The following is a 21,538-nucleotide window of genomic DNA, read 5'->3' as shown; positions in this document are numbered from 1 at the left end:
AAATTGTGGTCCAAGTGATGCCATTAAATGGGGGTCCGTAGCCCTAATGCATGTCAAACTGGGGGGTCCTTGAAATTGAAATGGTTGAGAATCACTGCTAGAGCCGTAAAAAGCCGTAAGAATCTTCTCTTATGAGGGTCCCCGGCATATCTTTTCAAATGGGGGTCCGCGGGCTAATAAGTGTCAATTTGGGGGTCCTTGACATGAATAAGTTTGAGAACCACTGGTCCAGATGTCTGTCAGACGGTCAGACATGCTGCTCTACAGGAGTACAATGTAACAAACAGGTTCAGACAAAGTCAACAACTGCCTCCGACCTGACGTGAGATCTGAGCGGGCCGTTACGCATAGAATGATAAATGTAGAAAGTTGCGGTGATCTCACCGTATGCCCGTTATTTGGTCTACACCGCGTTGATAAATGAGCGCCACCGTGTGGCCATTTGCCTGATTTTTGGACAGAATCTGAAGGAGTAATAGCAAAATGTGTGTGTGTGTGTGTGTGTGTGTGTGTGTGTGTGTGTGTGTGTGTGTGTGTACTCACTGTGTGTGTGTGTGTGTGTGTGTGTGTGTGTGTGTGTGTGTGTGTGTGTGTGTGTGTGTGTGTGTGTGTGTGTGTGTGTGTGTGTGTGTGTGTGTGTGTGTGTGTACTCACTGTGTGTGTGTTAGCTGGAAGTCTGTGATGAAGGAGGAGGGACATCGCAGCTTCCTCACCCCAGCTGTCAGCACCCTCTGTAGGGCCCCCGCCATGTGGGTGCCCCCCCCCAGGTCCACACTGCGCCACAGTGACTCATCAAACCTGGGCGTAAAACATACATGACTCATCACACCTGGACATAAAACATACATGACTCATCACACCTGGACATAAAACATACATGACTCATCACACCTGGACATAAAACATACATGACTCATCACACCTGAACATAAACATACATGACTCATCACACCTGGACATAAAACATACATGACTCATCACACCTGGACATAAACATACATGACTCATCACACCTGGACATAAAACATACATGACTCATCACACCTGGACATAAAACATACATGACTCATCCAGGCCTGGAATTTCGTCATTTTAGGGGCAAGGCCACTTGGCCTTTGGTGTTGTAATTTTTTGGAGGGCACAAAGGCCAAATGCCAGGACATGAAGGCCATCCCAAAAAAAAAATTGAAAAGTTTTCAGTCCCCGGAAATAATGCATTTAACTTGAAGGTTAAGGATGATTGTATTTTAACATATTATAAGAATTGTATAACTATCTGTGAAATATAACCCATTTATTTCACAAAATAATGTGTTGGCAAATGACCAATATTTAGTTATATAGGTCTCAATATGTCACATTCAGCCCTGGACTTCACTGACTGAAGTAGGGGTCACATTAATCACATTAGATTCACAGAATAATTAGGGGTCTTCAACCTTTTCAGGCCAGGGACCCCCAAACTGATGGGGTGATGGAGCAGGGACCCCCTACCTCGTAGGGTAGGGGGTAGGCTACTATATATATCATATATTTATGTATAAAATTGTGTTTTATATAAATAAACATGACAAAATTGCCTGCTCCTACGCACAGGTTGACCCAGTAGGTGTGCAAAAGGACCTTTCTCAGGGGCGTCAATTGGGTATGGCAAGGCATGGCAGGTGCCATACCTTGGCTCCAGAAAAAAAAGAGGAAAAAAATCAAGAATAGTAGCCTAATGCAGGTGTAAGACCATTGTGTTTGCATTGTGTTATAGGTATAATGCATAGTTTCTATGCATTTCAGGGGTTTTGGGGGGGGTTGACCCCCTAAAAAATGGATAGATGTCCCTTATTTTAATCTCTGGGAGTTGGCAACCCTAACCTTGCCATACCTTAGCTTTTGCTGAACTGACACCACTGATCTTTCTCTACAAAATATGTATAAACATACCATGTTATTGTGCATTCATTACTAAGCTATTAAAATATGTCATGTTATGTTTAAAGACAAATTTACATTTTTGAAAAAAAAAAGAAAAAAGTTTTTAAAGTTTTAAAAAAAAAAAATTTTTTAATCAAACAACAATTTTGCGGACCCCCTGCAGTACCTTCGCGGACCCCCTGTTGAAGACCTCTGAGAGATTTTATGTATTTTCCCCACAAGTTATTTTCATTCAAATGAAATGTGATTGAACTTGCACTAATAATGACTTTAGTTGATTTTCTCTCTCTTTAAAATATAGTATTTCTTAATTATTACAGCTTGTAGATTGGCTATTTTCACGATTTTAAATTGTTTTTAAATAATGATAAAAAAGGAACATACAAGATTTCCACCCAACAGCCATAATATATAGCCAATATATGGTTCTGTATCAGTATATGAGTCAGTTTTTGCAGATTTCATTCTAATTGGCTACTATGCCTGCATATGAATTTCATGGCCCTGGGTAGGTCACCCTGGCTTGGCGGAGATATGCCCTGTTGCGCACAAGCTCCGCACACTGCAGCAGCAGGTGAAAGCAATTCACTAACGAGGGCTGTGTTGCGCACCAAAAACGAAACTGTCACATTCTAGATGCTGAAATAAACTTCCCAATTAGAACATTGTTGACAAACGAACAGAACATGGATGTGGTTTGCAAAAGGATCATTTATTTCTTGTCCATCAGAGCGGTGAGGTCACTCTTTTGTATGATATTGATAGCCTAAACTTTTAATTTGTTTGCAGTTATTCTGTTGCTTGCTTTATATTAAGACTCATAATTTGGGGATTTTGCTGTATTTTATTAGATGTATTCATCCAGTGGTGAGCTGTGGATTTTTGAACTAAGGGTACTGTATTTTATGACGTCACGCGCGCGCCCGTGCGCGCACATAGCCACTCAGCTCAGTGCTAGTTGAAATACTGTATTCAACATGTGATTATTAATGTAATCATATGTATTATTATGTTGTTGTATTGTTGCATTGTTAATTTGTTGTTTTTGTTTCAAATTAATTATTTTATTTTCATTTTAATTTTATATAAAAGCCCTTTACATAGACTCACCCACACATAAGTAGGCCTACTTAAAATAATCAGACAACTTGTCTTTGCCTTGTCTCAGAGAACTGGGTCCTCTGCTAAGCGATCCCCTTCACACCTTGCAGTGCAGAGATGTTGTCTGTCATTGTGAGAGGAATGTAACACATTCAATTCAAGTCCGTGTCTTTTCTCGAGTAGCCTAATGTTATGCAAAGCAGCCAGGTAGACGCTATTGAGAACGGCTCGCCACTGACGGCGCGAACCTTGAGAGGCTATTGTTTTTAAACTTTAAGGCGTTAAAGACCGCCGCTGACGGTGCGTGCACGCGCGCCCCCAGCTCCCACAGTGTCAGAACTAAGGGTACGCCGTACCCCCCCCGTACCCCCTACAGCTCAACCCTGTATTCATCTATATTTTGCTGTTGAAAAAAACATCGGGCAACATCGGTCTGTAGGACTAGGCTACTACGGAATCCTCTCTCTCTCTCAGGCTAGAAATCAAACCTACCCTTGATTAGTTCAGGGTGCGTTAGATTTATCTCCTGTTTGGCCCGGTAATGCTTTTGTGTCTATTACACTGTGTTGCGGGATTCCGAGGGTTCATAGGAGGCTCAAAATCAAACCTACCTACCACTGTGTATGTTGTAGCTGCGCAGCTCAACCAAAGGGACTGGTGTCTAAAGAAAAACGTATTGACAGGAAAATCGCGCAGAGGAAAAACTGTGAAATCAGTTGCTGGGCGCAGCTGGGGCACCACCACTGTGGCCGTGAAGGCATGTCATTATTCGAGGGGCACACGGCCAATGAGAGGGGCAACGACGGCCATGGCCGTCGTGAAATTCCTGCCCTGGACTCATCACACCTGGACGATTAATTATCACTTAAATAATTGCGATTAACGATTTAATTGTGTTTCTGTCGTTGAAAATTAATGGAACATTATGAATAAAAAAGATATTTCTGTTTGGCTTTTAGCTTTAGTAAACAAAAGTTGCACAGGGCAGATATGACAAATAACACATATTTAATGACTTTATACTTAAAAATAAACATTAATAGTGGAAATAGCAGATCTATAAGCTCAAAACGCGTCACATCGCGACACGTTTTGAGCTTATAGATCTGCTATTTCCACTATTTTTGTCTTTTCTTTTAAATATGACATTTTTAAACATGGAATTGATTATGACGATTATACAAAAATAATTGCGATTATATAAAATAATTGCGATTAGACGATGATGTAATAATTATGACAGGCCTACGTCTGACTTGACGAACATGTTAAGGTTTGCTGACCTCTGATGGTTCAATAAACTAAACATGGTCCATAGTGTATTGAGAAACCATCGTAAACAGTAAAGCTTTTCACACGGAAGGCTTTATGAGCGGTTTGCAGCATTATTAATAATAATCATAATTACGTCAGGTCATTATTAACAATAATCATAATTACGTCAGGTCATTATTAATAATAATCATAATTACGTCAGGTCATTATTAATAATAATCATAATTACGTCAGGTCATTATTAATAATAATCATTATTACGTCAGGTCATTATTAATAATAATCATTATTACGTCAGGTCATTATTAATAATCATAATTACGTCAGGTCATTATTAATAATAATCATAATTACGTCAGGTCATTATTAATAATAATCATAATTACGTCAGGTCATTATTAATAATAATCATTATTACGTCAGGTCATTATTAACAATAATAATCATAATTACGTCAGGTCATTATTAATAATAATCATAATTACGTCAGGTCATTATTAATAATAATCATTATTACGTCAGGTCATTATTAATAATAATCATAATTACGTCAGGTCATTATTAATAATAATCATAATTACGTCAGGTCATTATTAATAATAATCATAATTACGTCAGGTCATTATTAATAATAATCATAATTACGTCAGGTCATTATTAATAATAATCATAATTACGTCAGGTCATTATTAATAATAATCATAATTACGTCAGGTCATTATTAATAATAATCATAATTACGTCAGGTCATTATTAATAATAATCATAATTACGTCAGGTCATTATTAATAATAATCATTATTACGTCAGGTCATTATTAATAATAATCATTATTACGTCAGGTCATTATTAATAATAATCATAATTACGTCAGGTCATTATTAATAATAATCATTATTACGTCAGGTCATTATTAATAATAATCATTATTACGTCAGGTCATTATTAATAATAATCATAATTATGTCAGGTCATTATTAATAATAATCATAATTACGTCAGGTCATTATTAATAATAATCATAATTACGTCAGGTCATTATTAATAATAATCATAATTACGTCAGGTCATTATTAATAATAATCATAATTACGTCAGGTCATTATTAATAATAATCATAATTACGTCAGGTCATTATTAATAATAATCATAATTACATCAGGTCATTATTAATAATAATCATTATTACGTCAGGTCATTATTAATAATAATCATAATTACGTCAGGTCATTATTAACAATAATCATAATTACGTCAGGTCATTATTAATAATAATCATAATTACGTCAGGTCATTATTAATAATAATCATTATTACGTCAGGTCATTATTAATAATAATCATAATTACGTCAGGTCATTATTAATAATAATCATAATTACGTCAGGTCATTATTAATAATAATCATTATTACGTCAGGTCATTATTAATAATAATCATAATTATGTCAGGTCATTATTAATAATAATCATTATTACGTCAGGTCATTATTAATAATAATCATAATTACGTCAGGTCATTATTAATAATAATCATTATTACGTCAGGTCATTATTAATAATAATCATAATTACGTCAGGTCATTATTAATAATAATCATTATTACGTCAGGTCATTATTAATAATAATCATAATTACGTCAGGTCATTATTAATAATAATCATAATTACGTCAGGTCATTATTAATAATAATCATAATTACGTCAGGTCATTATTAATAATAATCATAATTACGTCAGGTCATTATTAATAATAATCATTATTACGTCAGGTCATTATTAATAATAATCATTATTACGTCAGGTCATTATTAATAATAATCATTATTACGTCAGGTCATTATTAATAATAATCATAATTATGTCAGGTCATTATTAATAATAATCATAATTACGTCAGGTCATTATTAATAATAATCATAATTATGTCAGGTCATTATTAATAATAATCATTATTACGTCAGGTCATTATTAACAATAATCATTATTACGTCAGGTCATTATTAACAATAATCATTATTACGTCAGGTCATTATTAACAATAATCATAATTACGTCAGGTCATTATTAATAATAATCATTATTACGTCAGGTCATTATTAATAATAATCATAATTACGTCAGGTCATTATTAATAATAATCATTATTACGTCAGGTCATTATTAATAATAATCATTATTACGTCAGGTCATTATTAATAATAATCATTATTACGTCAGGTCATTATTAACAATAATCATAATTACGTCAGGTCATTATTAATAATAATCATAATTACGTCAGGTCATTATTAATAATAATCATAATTACGTCAGGTCATTATTAATAATAATCATAATTACGTCAGGTCATTATTAATAATAATCATAATTATGTCAGGTCATTATTAATAATAATCATTATTACGTCAGGTCATTATTAATAATAATCATAATTACGTCAGGTCATTATTAATAATAATCATTATTACGTCAGGTCATTATTAATAATAATCATAATTACGTCAGGTCATTATTAATAATAATCATAATTACGTCAGGTCATGCCAGCGCTTGGACACACTGGAGCTTCTCAGCAGGTCTGGGAGAGGAAGACACAAGAAGATCCTCAGAAGAATCTCATCTGGTAACGAATCCATGGAGACGTCTGCACACATAGCACATAACACACATCAACAACACACACACAACACACACACAACACACACAACACACAACGAACACACACAACACAAACAGGGCAACAAGACACAGATCTGTGCAATTATACGTAAAAACACGGCCTGTTAAAGCACCACCATGAGGCTGATTGGAACATTTTCAAGTGGCATTTCTTACTCTGCCTAGTGGGAATGTGTGTGCAAAATGTCACGTAAATTGCACGCTGTGTTCATGATTTGAGGCATTGTGTTCAAAACGGAGCACTCCTGCAAACTTTGGAAGCCAATCAGGATGTAATATGAAAAATGTGAAAGACCCGTTTCATTTAATGACTACAGAGATACTGTGTACCGATGTGTGTGATGTTTGGATTCAATCTGTAGGAGTACGGTCACAAATCGGCCTTGTAGTGGCGCTATATGAGGCCAACATTCGGGGCAGAGGTTCGGCTTTGGCATCCAGGGAGTGTGTGTGCACAGTGTCGCAGCAACCGGGCCAACAGTGCCGGAGATTACCACCCACACACACACACACACACACACACTCTCGCCATGCCTTTCGGCCTGGTGGAGACAATGAGTGTTTTAGATGTGATAATAAGGTGACCTGATGTTGACTCCTTCCTCCTTCGTGTGCGGCGGGCCAGAACAAAGTGTGTGGAGGCCTGGTTCTCCTTTCCACTGGAGGAGGAGGAGGTGAGCAGGGCTGGATGAGCAGGGCTGGTGCTCCCATGGAGGAGGTTCTCCTCTGGGGAGGAGGTGCTCCCATGGAGGAGGTTCTCCTCTGGGGAGGAGGTGGTGCTCCTATGAAGGAGGTGCTCCTGGGGCGTGTTCTCACTGTCCAGACCCGTCAAACACTCCTTCTTCCTGCGTTTGCTGCTCCTCCTCTCCATGGAGGAGCTGCTCCTCCTCTGAACGTTCAGCTCCATGGAGGTCAGCTCCCGCAGAGATCTGTTCAATAACATAAACACGTGTATGACTAGGGACGTGCACAGATAGACTCTAGGTGGTGCTAGAGCACCTGCCCTTTGCCCTCTTGACCAGAAGTGCCCTTTTGAAAAAAATATGTTTTTTTTTTTTTTTTTTAGTTTACACCAGGCAGGGGTCTTCAACAGGGGGTCCGGGACCCCTAGGGGGTCCTCAGAGTTACTACAGGGGGTCCGCCAAATCTTTATGTGATATGATTTTTCATTTTACCATAACCACTCCAAACCTAGCATCCCTTTTCTGAGGAGAACTTTAGCCAAAAATAGCCGATCTACAAACCCACAACGCCTCGGTGTAGAGGGAAAAAAGAGCAGACCAAGTAAACAAAAAAAGTATAATTTACTTGAGCATGAGCACCTGCCCCTCAAAATGTCTGTGCACGCCACTGTGTATGACTATAAAAAGTGCTCCTCGGAGCACAGGTCTCCACCAGCCAGGTCAGGTAGGTTATTGTGGCCTCCTGGTGGCGCTATAACAGGCCAATGTGAAGAGGGTGGCATTTCTTCTTCTTAGGCCTTTCAATCGGACGCTGCATTCATGATTTGAGGCATTTTGTTACGAAAATGTGTTTTGCTAAAGTAGACCTGCTGGTGGCGCTATAACAGGCCAACGCATGCAAAATTTCACGGAAATTGCACACTGCGTTCATGTTTTGAGGCATTTTGTTCAAAACTGACCAATCCTGCAAACTTTGGAAGCCACTGTAAGCCAAATAGGATGGAATATGAAATATCGGACAGATCCATCAGAATCTTGGAGATACTGGCCCTCATTTATCAACGCAGCGTATAAACAACGTTAAACTCACCAGCATGACCTGATTCTATTAAACAACGTTAAACTCACCAGCATGACCTGATTCTATTAAACTACGTTAAACTCACCAACATGACCTGATTCTATTAAACTACGTTAAACTCACCAACATGACCTGATTCTATTAAACTACGTTAAACTCACCAACATGACCTGATTCTATTAAACTACGTTAAACTCACCAACATGACCTGATTCTATTAAACTACGTTAAACTCACCAACATGACCTGATTCTATTAAACTACGTTAAACTCACCAACATGATCTGATTCTATTAAACTACGTTAAACTCACCAACATGACCTGATTCTATTAAACTACGTTAAACTCACCAGCATGACCTGATTCTATTAAACTACGTTAAACTCACCAACATGATCTGATTCTATTAAACAACGTTAAACTCACCAACATGATCTGATTCTATTAAACTACGTTAAACTCACCAACATGACCTGATTCTATTAAACTACGTTAAACTCACCAGCATGACCTGATTCTATTAAACTACGTTAAACTCACCAACATGACCTGATTCTATTAAACTACGTTAAACTCACCAACATGACCTGATTCTATTAAACTACGTTAAACTCACCAACATGATCTGATTCTATTAAACTACGTTAAACTCACCAACATGACCTGATTCTATTAAACTACGTTAAACTCACCAACATGACCTGATTCTATTAAACTACGTTAAACTCACCAGCATGACCTGATTCTATTAAACTACGTTAAACTCACCAACATGACCTGATTCTATTAAACTACGTTAAACTCACCAACATGACCTGATTCTATTAAACTACGTTAAACTCACCAACATGATCTGATTCTATTAAACTACGTTAAACTCACCAACATGACCTGATTCTATTAAACTACGTTAAACTCACCAACATGATCTGATTCTATTAAACTACGTTAAACTCACCAACATGATCTGATTCTATTAAACAACGTTAAACTCACCAACATGACCTGATTCTATTAAACTACGTTAAACTCACCAACATGACCTGATTCTATTAAACTACGTTAAACTCACCAACATGACCTGATTCTATTAAACTACGTTAAACTCACCAACAAGACCTGATTCTATTAAACTACGTTAAACTCACCAGCATGACCTGATTCTATTAAACTACGTTAAACTCACCAACATGACCTGATTCTATTAAACTACGTTAAACTCACCAACATGACCTGATTCTATTAAACTACGTTAAACTCACCAGCATGACCTGATTCTATTAAACTACGTTAAACTCACCAACATGACCTGATTCTATTAAACTACGTTAAACTCACCAACATGACCTGATTCTATTAAACTACGTTAAACTCACCAACATGATCTGATTCTATTAAACTACGTTAAACTCACCAACATGACCTGATTCTATTAAACTACGTTAAACTCACCAACATGATCTGATTCTATTAAACTACGTTAAACTCACCAACATGACCTGATTCTATTAAACTACGTTAAACTCACCAACATGACCTGATTCTATTAAACTACGTTAAACTCACCAACATGACCTGATTCTATTAAACTACGTTAAACTCACCAACATGACCTGATTCTATTAAACTACGTTAAACTCACCAACATGACCTGATTCTATTAAACTACGTTAAACTCACCAACATGACCTGATTCTATTAAACTACGTTAAACTCACCAACATGATCTGATTCTATTAAACTACGTTAAACTCACCAGCATGACCTGATTCTATTAAACTACGTTAAACTCACCAGCATGACCTGATTCTATTAAACTACGTTAAACTCACCAACATGACCTGATTCTATTAAACTACGTTAAACTCACCAACATGACCTGATTCTATTAAACTACGTTAAACTCACCAACATGATCTGATTCTATTAAACTACGTTAAACTCACCAACATGACCTGATTCTATTAAACTACGTTAAACTCACCAACATGACCTGATTCTATTAAACAACGTTAAACTCACCAGCATGACCTGATTCTATTAAACTACGTTAAACTCACCAACATGACCTGATTCTATTAAACTACGTTAAACTCACCAACATGATCTGATTCTATTAAACTACGTTAAACTCACCAACATGACCTGATTCTATTAAACTACGTTAAACTCACCAACATGACCTGATTCTATTAAACTACGTTAAACTCACCAGCATGACCTGATTCTATTAAACTACGTTAAACTCACCAACATGACCTGATTCTATTAAACTACGTTAAACTCACCAACATGATCTGATTCTATTAAACTACGTTAAACTCACCAGCATGACCTGATTCTATTAAACTACGTTAAACTCACCAACATGACCTGATTCTATTAAACTACGTTAAACTCACCAACATGACCTGATTCTATTAAACTACGTTAAACTCACCAACATGACCTGATTCTATTAAACTACGTTAAACTCACCAACATGACCTGATTCTATTAAACTACGTTAAACTCACCAACATGATCTGATTCTATTAAACTACGTTAAACTCACCAACATGACCTGATTCTATTAAACTACGTTAAACTCAGCAACATGATCTGATTCTATTAAACTACGTTAAACTCACCAACATGATCTGATTCTATTAAACTACGTTAAACTCACCAACATGACCTGATTCTATTAAACTACGTTAAACTCACCAACATGACCTGATTCTATTAAACTACGTTAAACTCACCAACATGATCTGATTCTATTAAACTACGTTAAACTCACCAACATGACCTGATTCTATTAAACTACGTTAAACTCAGCAACATGATCTGATTCTATTAAACTACGTTAAACTCACCAACATGATCTGATTCTATTAAACTACGTTAAACTCACCAACATGATCTGATTCTATTAAACTACGTTCAACTCAGCAACATGATCTGATTCTATTAAACTACGTTAAACTCAGCAACATGATCTGATTCTATTAAACTACGTTCAACTCAGCAACATGATCTGATTCTATTAAACTACGTTAAACATGACCTGATTCTATTAAACTACGTTAAACATGGCAGAATATAAATGGCAGAATATAAATGAATATTAATGAATATAAATGAATACAAAGTGTTCTACATATAAAGTGTTTATAAATTAATACACATGTTTCTGCGTCATGAACAGAACATTAATGAATATAAAGTGTTCTACATCAGTGGTTCTCAAACTTTTTCATGTCAAGGACCCCCAAATAGACACTTATTAGCCCGCGGACCCCCATTTGAAAAGATAAGCCAGGGACCCCCCCATAAGAGAAGATTTTTACGGCTCTCTAGCAGTGATTCTCAACCATTTGAATTTCAAGGACCCCCAGTTTGACATGCATTAGGCTACGGACCCCCATTTAATGGCATTTATACCTCTGGTACCCCAATTCATATTGTAAAATCAATGTTAATTTAACTCTGAGAGTGTACAAATGGAACCAAATGGACCCGTCAGGGTCCATTTGGTTCCATTTGTACACTCTCAGAGTTACAGACCCATAGGGGTCCATTTGGTCCCTGTCCATCATTTAGCTGGGGACCCCCTGGAACCCCCTCAAGTACCCCTGGGGGTCCCCGGACCCCACTTTGAGAACCAATGGTGTATAATGTATATTACGGTAAAGAAGTAAAATAAAACGACATACCTGCTGTCACGTGACATGTGCGCGTCTATTAGGGTGTGATTAATGGTATCCAGCTGTTCATTCATTCATTAATAAAGGTAATAAAGTATTAAAGTATTAAAGTATTAAAGTAAAGTTTAAAGAGCGGGACGTCTGTCTGTTTGTTTGTTTCAACTCGCCGCTTCCCGCTTCCTGCTGCCGCGTCACGTGGGGGCGGGGCTCTGTCTATCGGGCGTTTCAATTGGCTGGTGGGTGGTGGCGGAAGTCGTCGTTCTCCTGCGTCGATTTGTATGCCGGTTTAATAAAGGCATGACGGGATTTGTAGTCCTTACAATGTACCGCAACGCACACTCTCTTTCACACACACACACACACACACACACACACACACACACACACACACACACACACACACACACACACACACACACACACACACACACACACATACACACACACGCGCGCACACGCTTGCGCGCGCGCACACACACACACATGCACATGCGCGCACACACACACAATTGATATGTATTTACATAGATTAATATGCATGTAAATAAATCAATATGTATTTCATAAATGAATATGCATTTTAAAATAATATGCATTTAAATAGATGAATATATATGTATATACATTAATATGTATTTAATAAACGAATATGCATATGTATAAATTAATATGTATTTGGCCTGAAACAGGGACCCATTGTTATTAGCTACAACAGTGGTTCTCAAAGTGGGGTCCGGGGACCCCCAGGGGTACTTGAGGGGGTTCCAGGGGGTCCCCAGCTAAATGATGGACAGGAACCAAATGGACCCTTATGGATCTGTAACTCTGAGAGTGTACAAATGGAACCAAATGGACCCGTCAGGGTCCATTTGGTGTACAAATGGAACCAAATGGACCCGTACACTCTCAGAGTTAAACTAGAAAAAGTGCTCCTCGGAGCACAGGTCTCCGCCAGGTCAGGTAGGTTATTGTGACCTCCTGGTGGCGCTATAATATGCCAATGTGAAAAGGGTGCCATTTCTTCTTAGGCCTTGCACGGCAATCGGACACTGCATTCATGATTTGAGGCATTTTGTTCAAAAAATGTGTTTTGCTAAATTAGACCTGCTGGTGGCGCTATAACAGGCAAATATTAAAAGGGTAGCATTTGTTCCTCAACATAGTGTGAATGTGCGTGCAAAGTCTGACCACAATCGGACGCTGCGTTCATGATTTGCGGCATTTTGTTGAAAACGGGCCACACCTGCAAACTTAAGATGTGAATTTTAGCCAATCGGGATGGAATATAAAAAATTAAACAGATCCGCCTTGATCACATGACTATAGAGATCATGTGTACTGATTTGCGTGAAATTTGGATAAAATCGGAAGAAGTAATGTAAAGAAATATGTTTTACATAAGTCTGCCTCCTGGTGGCGCTATAAAAGGCAGATGTGAAAAATGCAGGTCAAAGGTTTTTCCTTGACCTCTAGGGAGTGCACATACAAAGTTTTACACAGATCGGTGCAGTTATAGGTGAAAACACAAAGCAGCCTGTTGTAGCGCCACCATGAGGCTGATTTCAAAATTATCAAGTTGCAGTTCTTCCTCGGCCTAGTGAGAATGTGCGTGCAAAATTTCACGGAAATTGCATGCTGTGTTCATGATTTGAGGCATTTTGTTCAAAACGGAGCAGTCCTGCAAACTTTGGAAGCCATTTTTAGCCAATCCAGATGGAATATGAGAAATCTGAAAAAGTTGTTTGGTTTAATGACTATAGAGATACTGTGTACCGATTTGTGTGACGTTTGGACACATTTTGTAGGAGTACTGTCATAAAATGTGTTTTAGCAAAAGCGGCCTCCTGGTGGCGCTATAACAAGCCCATGTGAAAATTTTGGGGCAGAGGGTCTGAATTGGCATCCAGGGAGTGTGTGTGCAAAGTTTGGCTGCGATCAAGCCAACGGTGGCAGAGATTAGCTGTCCACAGACGGACGGACAGACAGACGGACAGACGGACGGACGGACGGAGGGTAAAACATACTCTCTCGCCATGCCTTCGGCCTGGCGGAGACAATTATTTTACAATATGAATTGGGGTCCCAGAGATAGAGATGCCATTAAATGGGGTCCGCAGCCTAATGCAAGTGAAACTGGGGGTCCTTGAAATTAGAATGGTTGAGAATCACTGCTAGAGCCGTAAAAATCTTCTCTTATGGGGGTCCCTGGCATATCTTTTCAAATGGGGGTCCGCGGGCTAATAAGTGTCAATTTGGGGGACCTTGACATGAAAAAGTTTGAGAACCACTGCTATAAATATAATCCACTGTAAGTGTTTTTTTGATGCCAATTGTTTTGTACTTTTTTAAATGATTTATTTTGGGCTTTTTATGCCTTTATTATAGGACAGCAGGCTGACAGGAAATGGAGAGATACACACAGCAAAGGCCGTCGGCACCGGGATTCGAACCCGCGACACGCTGTCAGGCTAAATTGTAGCCTAGGTTCCCTGACCGCTACGCAAGCATTCCGGGCCATAGTTCATATTTAATCAAGTAACTTTTACTTCTTCCACCATTGCCAGTGACACACACCAGCCTATGATGTTGCTCAGCTGTGTTGTTATTAGTGACAATAAAACACAGTAAATACAGTCAACAATAAAACACAGTAAATACAGTCAACAATAAAACACAGTAAATACAGTCAACAACTAGAAGAAGTGCTCCTCGGAGCACAGGTCTCCGCCAGGTGAGGTAGGTTAGTGTGGGACAGCAATGTTCGGAATTCGCCAATCAGGCAGGAAAAATCAAACGGATCGACTAAAGAGATAAAATGTGTACCGATTTGCGTTAGGTTTGGATAACCTTTGTAGGAGCACCGGTATGCGTGCATGCGCTTCCGTTGCGCGAAGGTGTCGCGTGCAGAGAACGGCCGAGACTGCTATTCTCGGCCGCTCTCTGCGCGCGACACCTTCGCGGAACGGAGCATAAATTAGGCTTGACGGGCTGCAGCTGCGCGAGAAAGAGCAGGTTCTGGTGCCGTGATCATAGAGCGCTCCAAGCCCCCTTCATATGTAGGGCTTTTTGTGTAGCTATTATGTTTAGCTTCATATGTAGGGCTTTTTGTGTAGCTATTATGTTTAGCTTCATATGTAGGGCTTTTTGTGTAGCTATTATGTTTAGCTTCATATGTAGGGCTTTTTGTGTAGCTATTATGTTTAGCTTCATATGTAGGGCTTTTTGTGTAGCTATTATGTTTAGCTTCATATGTAGGGCTTTTTGTGTAGCTATTATGTTTAGCTTCATATGTAGGGCTGTAATAAGACCACCAGAGCCAGCTGAGGCCTTCGACCTGAGGGAGCCACTCCTGAAAGAAGTTCAGGATGTGGTGCGGAAAGCAAGGTCCAGGTCAGCACCAGGACCAAGCGGAACATCCTACAAGGTCTATAAGCACTGTCCGATGTTGCTGCACCGGCTCTGGAAGATCTTGAGGGTCATCTGGAAAAGGGGGAAAACAGCACAGCAGTGGCGGTTTGCAGAGGGAGTGTGGATTCCTAAAGAGGAGGATTCTAAGAACATCAGCCAGTTCAGAATAATCTCGCTGCTCAGTGTTGAGGGGAAGATTTTCTTCAGTATTGTAGCTAAGCGACTGGCTGATTTCTTCCTCAAAAATGGATATATCGACACCTCTGTGCAGAAAGGCGGCATCCCCGGCGTACCAGGGTGCTTGGAGCACACTGGTGTAGTCACGCAGCTCCTCAGAGAGGCAAGGGAGAACAAGGGCGATCTTGTGGTGCTGTGGTTAGATCTGGCCAATGCTTTTGGCTCAATGCCCCACAAGCTGGTCCTCGAAACACTGGAGAGGCACCATGTTCCAGCTGCAGTAAGGGAGCTCATTCTGGATTACTATAGCGATTTCAGTCTGAGGGTCTCAGCAGGATCAACAACATCTGAGTGGCACAGATTGGAGATGGGGATCATTACTGGATGCACCATCTCTGTGATCCTGTTTGCTCTAGCGATGAACATGCTGGTGAAATCTGCAGAACCAGAGTGTAGAGGTCCCAAGTCCATGTCTGGGATCCGCCAACCGCCTATCCGTGCCTTCATGGATGATCTGACAGTGACCACCGAGTCAGTGCCTGGAGGCAGATGGATTTTGACGGGGCTGGAGAAGCTAATGGGATGGGCCAGGATGTCATTCAAGCCAACGAAGTCAAGATCCTTGGTCTTGAAAAAGGGCAGAGTGGCAGACAAGTTCCGCTTCTCTATCGCAGGTACACCAATCCCTACCATCTCTGAGAAGCCGATAAAGAGCTTGGGAAAGTTCTTCGACAGCAGCCTCAAGGATGCAGCCTCCATCAAGAACACCTGTAAGGAGCTGGAGGGATGGCTGAAGGATGTCGACAAGACGGGCCTCCCAGGAAAGTTCAAGGCGTGGGTGTATCAGCACGGGATTCTGCCAAGGATATTGTGGCCTTTGCTCCTCTATGAGTTCCCGATCACTACCATCTCAGATCTGGAAAGGAGTGTCAGTCGCTACTTGAGGCGATGGTTGGGGCTCTCAAGGAGCTTGACCAACATCGCCCTCTATGGAAACACCTGCAAACTGACACTCCCCTTGAAGTCCATTGAGGAGGAGTTCAAGGTCTTGCGTGCCAGGGAGGTGCTGCAATACCGTGAGTCCACGGATCCAAAAGTATCCGGGGCAGGAGTAGCAGTCAAGACTGGCAGGAAATGGAGAGCAGAGGCTGCAGTGGAGCAGGCAGAGTCACGGCTACGCCACAGAGTCCTGGTGGGAACAGTGGCCAGAGGAAGGGCTGGTCTAGGAACCTTCGCATCCCCCCGTTTCGACAAGGCTCGGGGAAAAGATCGGAGGCAACTAGTCCAGAATGAGGTGAGAGCAGTGGTGGAGGAGGAAAGATCCAGCAGGGCAGTGGGAATGAGACAGCAAGGCGCCTGGACAAGATGGGAGCAAGTAGCGGAGAGGAAGATCTCGTGGACTGACCTCTGGCAGGCAGAGCCACACCGCATCAAGTTCCTGGTCCAGGCTGTCTATGATGTACTTCCCAGTCCATCCAACCTGCACTGCTGGGGTTTGGTCGATACACCAGATTGCCCCCTGTGCCAGAGAAAGGGGACCCTCGAGCACATAATGAGTTGCTGCCCTAAAGCTCTGGGGCAAGGCCGATACCGATGGCGTCATGACCAGGTGCTCAAGACCATCGCAGAGAGCATCTGTAGTGGCATCGCCAGCTGTCGGTCAAAACCCATGAAGAAAGCCATCAACTTCATCAGAGCGGGGGAAAAGCCAAGAACAACATCGAAAGCAACACCAGGGCTTCTCAACACTGCACAGGACTGGCAGCTGTCAGTGGACCTGGGCAGTCAACTCAAGTTTCCCCAGCATGTTGTGAAGACCACCCTCAGACCTGACATCGTTTTGGTGTCAGAGGCAACAAAGAACGTTGTCATGCTGGAGCTCACTGTGCCGTGGGAAGAACGAATGGAGGAGGCCTTTGAGCGGAAAAGGGAGAAGTACGACAGCCTAGTCAGCGACTGCCACAGACAAGGCTGGAAGGCTAGGTGCTTGCCTGTGGAGGTAGGGTGCAGAGGCTTTGCCGGCCAGTCGCTGTGCAGGGCCTATACTGCACTTGGCATCACAGGAGAGAGAAGGAGAAGGGCCATCCGTAACAACACAGAGGCAGCAGAGAAAGCCTCTAGGTGGCTCTGGATTAAGAGGGCAGATTCGTGGTCAAACGCTGCTGGGGCACAAGCTGAGGCGTCATGAACCTCAGCTGGGCCGCCTGAGAGAGGGTGTCTGATGTTGCAAGGCCCGAAACACCCAATGACCTCAGGACCATCACTGATGATGTGTCCCAGCTATGCATCTGTAGATGTTTCATTTCAACTATTAGACTGGAGAAACCAGTGACTACCAGGAACAGTCTGGTTGACAACCAAGAAAGTTTGGTGACAGCTGGAGAGACAGATGGCAGCCCGGAAAGACGGCAACCGGGGCGGCACGGGTTAGCAGCCCTAACCGCACTTCCTGTGAAGGAGGACCCAAACAAGCTACGAAACAAAGAAAGAAAAAATACCCCCAGGGGAACCCGAGAGGGGGGGAGGATGAGGTCCCCAGCCGGACGGATTTAAGGTTAACGAACAACAGCAATGGACAAACGTTGACGAGAGAGTGCTTGTGCGGAAAGATCTGCAAGAATGAGAAGGGCCTAAAGATCCATCAAACAAAGATGAAATGTAAGGAGCGACTGCAAGCACCACAATGCACAGGTCTAGTACCTGGTGAGACAGAGGAGGAGCCGGGCCCGGAATCACCCCACAGAGCCCAGAGCCTCCAAGTGGTGCAAACAGTCCCTTTGAACAGGCAGTCCGAGAAGAGAAGGATCAAATGGCCCCAAGCCTCTAAAACAGCAGAGTGGCAGAAGTTTGACGAGGATGTCGACACGGTGTTGGAAGCAACAGCCAAGGGGGATGTTGATAGGAGGCTTCGGGCTATGACGACCATCATAGTGAGTATGGCCGCGGAGAGGTTTGGTGTTGAGGAGGAAAGGGCAGCCAAGCAGCCCTACTTCAAGAGCCAGAGGGCAGTTAAAATCCACAACATCAGGAAAGAACTGAAAGTCTTGAAGAAACAGCACAAGGCCGCCAGTGAGGAGGAGCGTGCACCACTGGCAGAGCTCCGTCTCATGCTCAGGAAGAAGCTCCTAATCCTGCGCAGAGCAGAATACCACCGGAGACGGCGGAGGGAGAGGGCTAGGAAGCGGGCTGCCTTCCTCAACAACCCATTCGGCTTCATGAAGGAGCTCCTCGGACAGAAACGCAGTGGACGCCTAGACTGCTCAAAGGAGGAAGTCGACAAATACCTCCACGACACCTTCAGTGACCCCACCCGAGACCAAGAGCTAGGACAGTGCAAGGCTGTAATAAGACCACCAGAGCCAGCTGAGGCCTTCGACCTGAGGGAGCCACTCCTGAAAGAAGTTCAGGATGTGGTGCGGAAAGCAAGGTCCAGGTCAGCACCAGGACCAAGCGGAACATCCTACAAGGTCTATAAGCACTGTCCGATGTTGCTGCACCGGCTCTGGAAGATCTTGAGGGTCATCTGGAAAAGGGGGAAAACAGCACAGCAGTGGCGGTTTGCAGAGGGAGTGTGGATTCCTAAAGAGGAGGATTCTAAGAACATCAGCCAGTTCAGAATAATCTCGCTGCTCAGTGTTGAGGGGAAGATTTTCTTCAGTATTGTAGCTAAGCGACTGGCTGATTTCTTCCTCAAAAATGGATATATCGACACCTCTGTGCAGAAAGGCGGCATCCCCGGCGTACCAGGGTGCTTGGAGCACACTGGTGTAGTCACGCAGCTCCTCAGAGAGGCAAGGGAGAACAAGGGCGATCTTGTGGTGCTGTGGTTAGATCTGGCCAATGCTTTTGGCTCAATGCCCCACAAGCTGGTCCTCGAAACACTGGAGAGGCACCATGTTCCAGCTGCAGTAAGGGAGCTCATTCTGGATTACTATAGCGATTTCAGTCTGAGGGTCTCAGCAGGATCAACAACATCTGAGTGGCACAGATTGGAGATGGGGATCATTACTGGATGCACCATCTCTGTGATCCTGTTTGCTCTAGCGATGAACATGCTGGTGAAATCTGCAGAACCAGAGTGTAGAGGTCCCAAGTCCATGTCTGGGATCCGCCAACCGCCTATCCGTGCCTTCATGGATGATCTGACAGTGACCACCGAGTCAGTGCCTGGAGGCAGATGGATTTTGACGGGGCTGGAGAAGCTAATGGGATGGGCCAGGATGTCATTCAAGCCAACGAAGTCAAGATCCTTGGTCTTGAAAAAGGGCAGAGTGGCAGACAAGTTCCGCTTCTCTATCGCAGGTACACCAATCCCTACCATCTCTGAGAAGCCGATAAAGAGCTTGGGAAAGTTCTTCGACAGCAGCCTCAAGGATGCAGCCTCCATCAAGAACACCTGTAAGGAGCTGGAGGGATGGCTGAAGGATGTCGACAAGACGGGCCTCCCAGGAAAGTTCAAGGCGTGGGTGTATCAGCACGGGATTCTGCCAAGGATATTGTGGCCTTTGCTCCTCTATGAGTTCCCGATCACTACCATCTCAGATCTGGAAAGGAGTGTCAGTCGCTACTTGAGGCGATGGTTGGGGCTCTCAAGGAGCTTGACCAACATCGCCCTCTATGGAAACACCTGCAAACTGACACTCCCCTTGAAGTCCATTGAGGAGGAGTTCAAGGTCTTGCGTGCCAGGGAGGTGCTGCAATACCGTGAGTCCACGGATCCAAAAGTATCCGGGGCAGGAGTAGCAGTCAAGACTGGCAGGAAATGGAGAGCAGAGGCTGCAGTGGAGCAGGCAGAGTCACGGCTACGCCACAGAGTCCTGGTGGGAACAGTGGCCAGAGGAAGGGCTGGTCTAGGAACCTTCGCATCCCCCCGTTTCGACAAGGCTCGGGGAAAAGATCGGAGGCAACTAGTCCAGAATGAGGTGAGAGCAGTGGTGGAGGAGGAAAGATCCAGCAGGGCAGTGGGAATGAGACAGCAAGGCGCCTGGACAAGATGGGAGCAAGTAGCGGAGAGGAAGATCTCGTGGACTGACCTCTGGCAGGCAGAGCCACACCGCATCAAGTTCCTGGTCCAGGCTGTCTATGATGTACTTCCCAGTCCATCCAACCTGCACTGCTGGGGTTTGGTCGATACACCAGATTGCCCCCTGTGCCAGAGAAAGGGGACCCTCGAGCACATAATGAGTTGCTGCCCTAAAGCTCTGGGGCAAGGCCGATACCGATGGCGTCATGACCAGGTGCTCAAGACCATCGCAGAGAGCATCTGTAGTGGCATCGCCAGCTGTCGGTCAAAACCCATGAAGAAAGCCATCAACTTCATCAGAGCGGGGGAAAAGCCAAGAACAACATCGAAAGCAACACCAGGGCTTCTCAACACTGCACAGGACTGGCAGCTGTCAGTGGACCTGGGCAGTCAACTCAAGTTTCCCCAGCATGTTGTGAAGACCACCCTCAGACCTGACATCGTTTTGGTGTCAGAGGCAACAAAGAACGTTGTCATGCTGGAGCTCACTGTGC

General features: G+C 42.4%; 1 protein-coding gene across 3 annotated transcripts in view; it reads right to left on the bottom strand.

Moving 5' to 3' along the window:
- The window catches only part of skp2 (S-phase kinase-associated protein 2, E3 ubiquitin protein ligase), a 36,112-nt gene extending 23,513 nt beyond the window's left edge, over positions 1-12,599 (bottom strand). For all 3 annotated transcript variants that reach the window (XM_084046681.1, XM_084046682.1, XM_084046683.1), the window contains exons 1-4: positions 12,446-12,599; positions 7,568-7,911; positions 6,836-6,947; positions 655-798 (exon numbers count right to left, since the gene is read on the bottom strand). In XM_084046681.1, the coding sequence (XP_083902807.1) occupies positions 655-798; positions 6,836-6,947; positions 7,568-7,911; positions 12,446-12,510 (665 nt within the window). In that variant the 5' untranslated portion in view covers positions 12,511-12,599. The remainder of the gene's footprint in view (positions 1-654; positions 799-6,835; positions 6,948-7,567; positions 7,912-12,445) is intronic.
- Between the last annotated feature and the right edge of the window lie 8,939 nt (positions 12,600-21,538).

The sequence above is a fragment of the Gymnoscopelus microlampas genome (assembly GCF_963454915.1).
Source record: "Gymnoscopelus microlampas genome assembly, chromosome: 21".
In the NCBI taxonomy this organism is placed as follows: Eukaryota; Metazoa; Chordata; class Actinopteri; order Myctophiformes; family Myctophidae; genus Gymnoscopelus; species Gymnoscopelus microlampas.
This window is presented reverse-complemented; position numbering and strand designations above follow the sequence as displayed.